General features: G+C 38.5%; 1 protein-coding gene across 1 annotated transcript; it reads left to right on the plus strand.

Annotated features, from left to right (window-relative positions):
* The first annotated feature begins 1427 nt into the window (after nt 1-1427).
* LOC104494710 (transforming growth factor-beta receptor-associated protein 1-like) lies at nt 1428-4700 on the plus strand. Its single transcript, XM_010137611.1, has 3 exons — nt 1428-1583; nt 3183-3616; nt 4512-4700. Exons 2-3 carry the CDS (start codon nt 3209-3211, stop codon nt 4698-4700), a joined length of 597 nt encoding a protein of 198 aa, XP_010135913.1. The 5' UTR covers nt 1428-1583; nt 3183-3208.
* The last annotated feature ends 4834 nt before the right edge of the window (nt 4701-9534 follow it).

Raw genomic sequence — 9534 nt, forward strand, 5'->3', positions numbered from 1 at the left:
TGAGGAGTGGATATCTGAATTGCTTTTTTAACTTACCAGCTTTCATGATAGCAAGACAGTTGCTTACCTCCCTTCAGAGTGAGGGGTTTTTACATCTGATTATTGCACACTTTTTTGTTTCATGATGAGGCTCAAACATCCATCTGGTAAGCTCACAGAAAACCAGTTGAGCAACTGCTAATCCTATTGCCCTGTGGCAGCAATATACTAAAGGTACTAATTCAGTGTTTTACAAGTAGGTATGTTTTAATCTGTCCTTCTGGAGAGATTTGAGCAATTAATGATAGAATTAAACCATGCACCTTTCACTGCAGAATTCCAAACCACTCTAGGCGTTGAATGTCCAAAAAATGTGTTTACAAGTCATGAGCGACAGTGTATTCTTCATTTGGGGTTTTAAGCACAATACAGAAACAGCCAAACATTATGGTACTTGGGTATGAGAAATTTTAAGCACAGGAGAAGCTACTTTAATCCACAAATAAAGCAAACAAAAGAACATTGAAAACTCGGCAGAACTGATGACCAATTCACTAATTTAAAGTCTTCAAATACATGTGCTAGGTCAACGGTTTCCCTCTGTCACTGTTGCAGCTATCTCAGGGTGCGTGACCCCACGATGGATGAATGTTCTAGTTTCTGATGTCATGAATATTTTCAAACTAAACTGAGTTAAACATAGTGTCTTGCAGAATATTTGTAACGAAAATAATTTATAATTAAATCTACTCTACCTGCTAGTAGAGACTGGGTTATAAATTGATTTTCTCTTTAGAGAGTATTAGATTATTGTGAATGCTTTTGTGAGGTTTCAAACAGTCAAATCATCAACTCGTTTTGAAGGAATTTTGCGTAGTGGATAACACAAAAAGCACTGTGCTTTCAGAGTGCTTGTCTACTTCTGGTGGCTTTCTCATGTTTTATTGCAGAAGTAGAACAGACCAAACAACATATCCGAATATGAGGAAGGATGACTTAGATCAAAATTACTCATTTTACAAGGGAAACAAAAGGAGAAGACAGAATGGCGATCATACTTGTACTAAAGGAGAGAGATATGCTTTCACTGCATTGACTTTCCTTAGGTGAACTTTTGAAAGGAGATAATTTTTGCACCTGAAAAGCTATTTATAGAGCTTGTTTATTTAAGGTGAAGAGGGGCTTAGGAGTAAGACGTTTCTCATTGACATTTTGGAATTATCTGTATTAATGAAACAGACTCATACTATAGGTATAGTGTATTTTGTGAAGCTGGTCTGAATAGGTTCTCTATCTGCATGAACAGAAGACTTTCTGGTTTATTCAAATTAAATAAATAAATTAAAACAACTTTATGTAATTATGTGAATATTCATCACTGTTACTGGTGGAGAGAAGGATTTGTCTTTGTAAGCTGAGCTAACATTGTTCTTTTCATCTGTAGAAAGAAAAGTATCATACTCATCTAGCTGTCTTGTACTTGGAGGCAGTACTTCAGCTAAAATCTGTGACCACAGATAATTGTACAGAAACAACTGAACTGCTGTTTAAACTACGCAGTCTCCTTCAGAAATCTGATCTTTATAGAATTCACTTCATTTTGGGTAAGATGCATATTGTCCATTTTAAATGCTGTATGTCAGTTCCAGTAGGCAACATAATAAAGTCTTCTTAAGGATAGAAAACTGAAAGATACAGGTTTCAAGGTGTGTTTGGTTGATAGGCTTACCGTCTGTGTTCCTAACACACAGTTAATTTAGAAAGTGTGTCTGTTAGTGTTGTGTTTGATCTCCAACAGCTTGTGAGGTACAATGGTGTGTTTGCCCCTGTGCTAAAGACAGGATACCATAACTAGCTAGAAAAAAATAGCTTTGTACAATTATCTTCTTAATTTATAGTCAGTTTCTTTATAACAATGAGCACGTAACTTGTGACAATCTTTTGCAAATGGAAGACTTACAAGTTTATTTTTAAGCAGTCTGTTTCTCAGTGAACTTAAGTGAAGCTTTGAGGAAACTGATTACCAAGGATGTGTTTGTCCATAACCCACTCTCATAACCCGAAAGCTGAGGTTCAAGCTAAACAAAAATACGAGATCTTTTTTGAGAGTGAGAAGTGCCACATACATCTTACCATTGGTACAATGCAAGCAACAGCTGAGCTAAAATTTTTCCTTGGCCAGTGCTTATCACAGCTAATTTTTAATGTTTCATCCACTGGAACAAAGGGAAGTGACTTGTTATGGTACTGAAAGATGTGAAATGTTTTTCTGAAATTCAGTGTAAAATCCCAGTGGATGTGGACATAAAAACGGCTGAGTAGCAACTAAAATAATTTGCCAATGCTTAATGTCCCCTTGCCTTTCCGGTCAGCAAAACATTATGTGACAGATAACATACAAGTATAACACAGCCTTTGAAACTCTCTCTTTTTTTATCCTTTAAATCTTGACCAAATTTTTAAGGACAAGAGTTACAAGATCAATTATTAATTATTATCTTGAAATCATGTACACCACTGAATTTCTTACGTGAGAATTCTTGCCTTACGTGAAGCTGAGATCAAATCATGCTAGTGTGTTCCTCGAGAACCAAAATACTTTGGGGAGAAAAGCATTGTATTTCCATGCCTTTCACAGAGGCGTATGCCAAATCTTTGTCACCTTTACAGTATGTAGATGATTTTCTACATAATCTTGAAATGCCAGATGAACTCGCCATTCCCCCTGCCTGTCACTGACACTTTAAACTGTCAGACTGGAATAAGGGTTTGCAGAGTCTTTTTCCTAAAGGGATGTACTATTTAATCTCTATTGTCTTTTATGGACTTTATTCTGTCATTTTTCTATAATACTGGGAGAAGCAGAGGTTAAAAATGTTGCAGCTTCACCTTTACAGTTTATCGTAGCAGTGTGTGCTGAAATGTTCAAGACTGATGTGGTAGAATTTAAAAGGTGTCAGTGACACTGGTTTTATCACCTGTTATAGTAGTTTCTTTTTCCCCGTCTTTTGTGGTGCTCTTTTGTTAGAGATGTGTTTCCATACATCTAGACATTCTTATAGACATCTGTCGTCTTTATAGCTGCCAACACCCCTGCAAAAACAGCGGGAGTTGAGTTCTCTGGGCTTGTTTGCATTGACTCCGGGAGAGGGAGTAGTCGTCTTATCCGCTAAGCAAATATTGCCTTGTTTCTCATTTAACAGACAAAATCCAAGGCACAGACCTTCATATGGAGAGTGCAATTTTATATGGAAAACTAGAACAACATGAGAAGGCTTTGCATATCCTTGTCCACGAGTTAAAGGACTTCCATGCTGCCGAAGTATACTGCATATGGAACTCTGAGAACAGAGACATGCAGTACAGACGGAGGCTTTTCCATATGCTGCTGTCAGTGTATCTAAATCCAGGCACTTCAGACTGCGCACTAGTCATGGCTGCTGTGGATCTCTTGAATAACCACACGGCTGAATTTGATGCGGCTCTAGTTTTGCAGGTGGTGCCTGACAGCTGGTCAGTGCAGCTCCTCTCACCATTCCTGACTGGGGCAATGAGGCAAAGCATTCATACAAAAAGAATGACACAGGCAGCACTTGGGTTAGCACAAACTGAAAACTTAATCTACAAATACGAGAAGGTAGGTTGTGGTTGGTTTGTTGTTGTTTTTTTTAAAATGGAGGCACTTCGAAGCTTTACAGTTAAGTCCTTTGATATACAATAATCAGAAGAAGTTTGAAGAATTCAGACAAAGTTTTTTTGCATGTCCTTGGCAATTTAACTTGCTGCATTTATTATTTTTTTGCCATGACTATTAGATTCCAACTTAATATTATGCTTTCTCCGTAAAACAGAAGGGAAGGTGGGGTCCTTGAAATAGGAACAACTTTGGTGAACTTCTGAACTGAATGAAAGTGACTCTGGGATTTGCATATTAACAAAGTTCTTGCAGAAACTTTAACAAATGTGAGTTAGCATTTTTTTACTAGGATTGAGACCTGTCAGAATTTGCAAAGAAGTTTACCCCGCACTTAGTATTAATTGAAGCTTGTTAGTAGCTTTCATTAGTGGTAGATTCACTTGTAAAGTTTTTTCTATTCCTAGCTAAAGCTGTGTTGTTTAAAGCTCCCAGCAATTCCTAAATCTGTTTAGTTCTAACAACAGTATAATCAGCAGAGCCTGTCTGGAATAAAAATGCATCAGTGCTCAGTTTACTGTGGAGTTGTCCTGTGACCATGTGTAGGAGGCTGCCATCAAGTTGTTTGGTTTGTTTTTTTTTTTTGCATTAAGTGTGTGAGTGCTTTTCTTTATTAAACAAACAAAGAACAAAAACAAGTACTTAAGAGGAAGCATGAAAACGAATGAATGTGAATGTGAATATTGAATTCAAGTTAAATAGTTCAAGCTGTCTTTTCCTTTACCGCTGTCATTGACCAGGTTTGCCCATTTGGTACAGCTGAAATGATACTGCCTCATAGTTTCCCTTCCTTTCTTGCTAGATTCATGTTTGAATCTTTTTTTTCCCCTCTCTGTAGGTTAAACAAAAAGGAACCCCAATTCTTCTTTCGGACAAGAAGGTCTGTCAGGTGTGTCAAAATCCTTTCTGTGAGCCTGTATTTGTAAGATATCCAAATGGCGGTGTGGTCCACACACACTGTGCTGCAAACAGACATCTGAATTCAAACATAACTCATCACGCTTCCAGCTCCAGCAATCAGACTTGAAATCTGTTTTGGTCCCACTGGTTCCTGTGACTTACACCCCATTGAAAGTGAGCCAGGAAAACGAAAGAAGTGCAGCTACTTTAGGTATAAATCAAGATGAACAGCTAGTCTTTGGGTTAATGGGAAGACTTCCAGTAAATATGAAATATCACCACTTATCTTTTTGATTTTCTAATGAATGTAGATAGAAAATTCACTACCGGAAATGGAGGGGTGCAAATATAGGCTCTTCTGCATATAGTAGTAAACAGTTAAAGAAAACGAGCCTTTTCTTCACAGTAAGAGTGAATGTTATGGAGACAAGGTGAACACTTACTTTGAGAAATGTCACTTTGCACTGAATATGGTGTCAGTAAGTAGAGGTGGAGATGACATCCATTGGAGCTGGAAGTCTTGGAACATTACATGACAAGACTGGCATCATGCAGCTTACTATCAAGACAAAAACTGTGTTGGTTATAATGTTCTCTGTAGCATGTCCTCTTTTGGGATGGATTCTTTTCCCCAGGATCACATTATGAACTTGATTCTTGCTCTACAAATTGTTAGCTTTTGATGCACTTTTTAACACTTCCCCCCACCCCCTCCTCTGCTATATAGAATTTAAATTCAAGCACTGGTCCATTAGGTTTCTACTCTTACAGTTACTGTAATAAACAGAGTGGAAACTGTTAGCCTCAGTCATACAACTCTGCTTGGAAGAAAAAAAGTCAGATTGTCCGGTCAGACTTCTGGTCACTTTTATATGGGGGAAGAGACCTTAACTTTATTATTGATTTATTTATTAATATGCAAATATACTGTACATACAGTTGAATAAATTGATCTTATATCATTCTAGAGTTTCGGAGGATAAAGATGTAGTTGATATGTATGTATACAGGTTATGTGCTAAATGTTTGCTGTAACATAACTTAGGCAGACTGAAACTCCACAGGAACAGTTTTAGTACTTGTGAACGACTTTGTGCAATCAAAATCACGCAAAGAAGGTATAATTGGGAAGAAATCTACAAAGGTGCACTACAGGGGTACTGGAGTTGTTACATTCTACAAAACATTCTGTAAACTGTGGTTTTTCAAATAACAAAAACCCTTTACTTAACTGCCCTGATGTATTCACGTTGCTATTTAACCATTTTAAAGTGATCAGTTTAGAAGAAGCAGCTTCCCGCAAAAGAGGTTCAAAAATGTTGACTTTAAAAGTTAAGTATTTCAAAGCCAAAGCATTTGTTTTAATTCTGTGAAGCTCTAATAAATACCAGCCTTACTGGCCAGCATGCACTGAAGTTAGTGCACGGTGGTTAGCATGCTGGTTAGTGCAGCTGCTTGCTCTTTCAGCGTTCCAAATCAGAGTGGAGACTTTCAGCAGTATGGGGTATCTTCATGGTGTCTTCTAGATACAGCCTTGGCAGAGGTCCTCTGTTGTGGAAAGGCTGGCTTATGAAACAGCCTTGTAAGCATAGTACTGCCTTCAGGAAGGGGCAGCCAGACTAAATCTGGGGGAAGAAAAATGACCCATTTCTTTATCCTTGAAGGAAATGGCCTTTGGATCTTTCTCTTTTCTGCATTTGAAATTAGAAAAGTATAGCTGATGTGTTGGGTTTTAAAAAATAAATAAAACCCAAGTAAGGAATTCTCTAGCAGTTTCTACTAAGTCTTGTAAGCCATGTTTAGTGAAAGGTACCTTTAAAAGAGACAAATGAGAGCATTTCTGAATTAATTCTGGCATGAGTGACTCTTCTGTGTTGCACTGGTATGAGCAAATCTTGTATTCATGGTTTTTCAAACATTGTGTATACGACTGACGATGATGGCATAGACAAATTTGTAGTTCCCTGTCCTCAAAATACTTGCTGAATAGAAAGTGATTTTTACAAAGATCTGATAAGCCTCTTGTGTACAGTAGCATGCAGTCCATAAGAAGTACTTTCTTTTACTGCAAGCATCCTCAGTATGCTCTTGTTCCTGTCCAGCAAGGAGATACTAAAACAAAGACCTCTCCGTGATTAAGACTAATTCTAGTCACTAGGTAAGGATGAACTTAGTCTTGTCAACTAGTGTTGCAATGGAATAGAGATCATATCGCACCAGCCCACAAGTTACTGCATCAAAAGGTATCTCTGTAAAAGATTAAACAATTCTTCATTAATATTTGGTATTTTTTCAAACTTGTACTTTGTCTAAAATGCAGCAGCAACAGTAATTGTACATACAGCACAGAAATCAGAGTAATGCAGGGTAGCGTATTTGCAATCATAGTTGACCAAAAGGGTGATTAATATTTAAGTTGGGATATATCTAATTCTTCTGGCCTCCTAAGAAATGGGGACTGGAAAAATATTGACACTTGATTTGTACATTCGAACTTGTATCTTTGTTAAATTTTATACGAGAACTCATCTGGATGAACTAACTTGGAAGTCCCTTGGTAACAAAAAGAAAAGGGAAAAAAAAACCCCAAAACAATGTGATGTTGAGGTAGAGGAAGAGCTCAGCAGGGAGGTGGCGGGTGAAGGATGCTGTTTCAGTGTGCATACAGCATTGGAGCTATTGGGGCAACACTTGACCAGAGGAGCGGGTGTTACCAGAGGAGCCTGCGCCCGAGTGGTATGTGATGTTCTGCGCTTTGTGACCAGGAAACTTAGGAGAGGAGGTTTGTGTTCACGTTCCCTTAGGCAGGGCAGCTGCAGCACCCCCTGGGTAAGAGAACTTCACGTGGGAGAACCTGAGTTCGTTCCTCCTTTTCTTTTGACACTGGCAATGTGCTCATTCGTGTTTTATGTACCTGAAGTCCTGTGACAGCACTGCTACTGTGGTAAGCTCTTCTGGTGCGGCTGCAGCAGCGAGGAGGGAATGGATGGTAACCTGGTTATTAGCTTCACTAGATAACGTGAAGGAGGAGAGGCGGGAAAGAGGAATATTGCTTTGACCATCCTTCTAGTTTGGGAATTAAATGGGTTCTGGGAGTTTAAGCTTGGTGCAGTCTTTTCTTCTCCAGTTAGGGAGTGTGGTGTCTTAGACCTGCCCTTCGAGGGAAGGGATTCTGTCAGAATATTCCTTCTTAATTTAGCTCTTGCTAAATTATTTCTGTTTGTAATTCATCTCTCCCTACTTTTTTCAGTGAGTCTCCTCCAAGTTTGTATGTGTGATAAACAAAACCATAGTGCAGGGTTTTTTTCTCTGAATGTGACAGTGTCTCTGCGATTCAGTACATGATGAATGAGATTAGTCTTGCTCTCAGATTCTTTTGCAGGTATTGAGGCACATTTGCTTAATGTGTAGCTTCTAATAACAGAAATACTGCAGCTCCTTTTTTAGCCATCCTCTGTTACAGTGACTGATACATACAAAAAAACACTCATTAAACCCTTTTCTACTATTTCAGATCTCCACACTTCCTCACATAAAAATTACCTAAAATATGTATGTGTCATCATACACAGTTTTTCCTCTTAGTCAAAAAGAGAGGAAAAATACTAACTAGAAGAAATTGCCCAAGATCTGGCACTCTGCTTGAAATAAAGTTAATGGCTGTACATTTATGAGTTAGATCTTCATTTCTGTGATATAAAGGGACAAGTTATCACATATATAATATTACAGTAATACAGATCTCAAGTCTGGTGGGTTTTGTTACACAGAGTGCACCACAGATCCCTTTGGACGGACTTCTTCAGGCAGCCCATACTCTAGTGGCCCAGGTGTGCACAGGTTACAGTGAGAGCTTTTCTCTTTGCTCCCCCTCTTCTCAATCTCCAAAAACTTTCCAACCTTTGTCACCTGATCAATGTCACTCTTCTAGCACATAGTTGACATGGGTGAGAATTCTGAGTGGGCTCCTGAGCACATCGATCCACGCTTAATTAAATGTCACTCTGTTACATCAACCACATGAAACCCTAATAATGTCAGCTGTGGAAAGGCGGTGGTCGGGGTGGAGTAAGCATTATGTTTTCTGAGACCTCTATTACATGTCCGAACACTCAAGCATTATCCTGACTCTGCCGAATCTTTCTGACCATGTCTGTTCTTTGCACGACTCCTAGCCTGAATGACGTTAAGACATGTTTCATTTTACACAGTTGTATTGAGAAGGAACTTTTCGTTTTACTACTCTTCCCAGTTTGCTGCAGTCTCAACTCAGCATAGGTCTGAGAGGTTTATTAACATCCCACTGTTGATAATAGGCAGCAACTTACATGGTCATTGTGAGCTCTCCTCCTACGGCTTATATTTACTAATTAATTTTTTTCTTGCTTTATAACACTTCGGGGCTTATGCCTTGTGAACACTGATAATGAAATGTGCTGCTACTTTTAAAGGGAAAAGGAAAAAAGTTAATGACATCCTGTAATGTCTGATTGATTACAACACTGAAGTGCCCCTGCAGTAAATTTGTTCAGATGGAAATCTGTACTGCTAATGCTTTCTGATTTAATGGTTATGGTGGTGAACATAAACAGCAGTATGTGGAATGTACAAAGGTATAAATATGTTGATTTTTAATAAAAAAGTCTTTTAATTATGTTTCTGTCATTCATTCCTAGATATATAAACCGCGGGGGTAAATGGCTAAGTGAAGGAGGAAGATTCCTCAGCGGTAAATAGAGGGCTCGTTGGGTGACTGACAGGTGGTCAGCTGAGCTGAGAAGGCGGAATTAAGCAAGTGCAGGGAGTTACTGGAGATAATAGGTGTTTTTAAAAACTAGTGAATTTTACTTTTGGAAAGAAGTTTTACTTTGTTTTTACCTCTTCCTTAACCGAATCTGGGTTTTTACAGATTCAGGTGAATGTGGCTAACGCCACGACAGATTTGGAGGCTCTTTGGGGGG

Source organism: Buceros rhinoceros, unplaced genomic scaffold, assembly GCF_000710305.1.
Source record: "Buceros rhinoceros silvestris isolate BGI_N320 unplaced genomic scaffold, ASM71030v1 scaffold9580, whole genome shotgun sequence".
NCBI lineage: Eukaryota > Metazoa > Chordata > Aves > Bucerotiformes > Bucerotidae > Buceros > Buceros rhinoceros.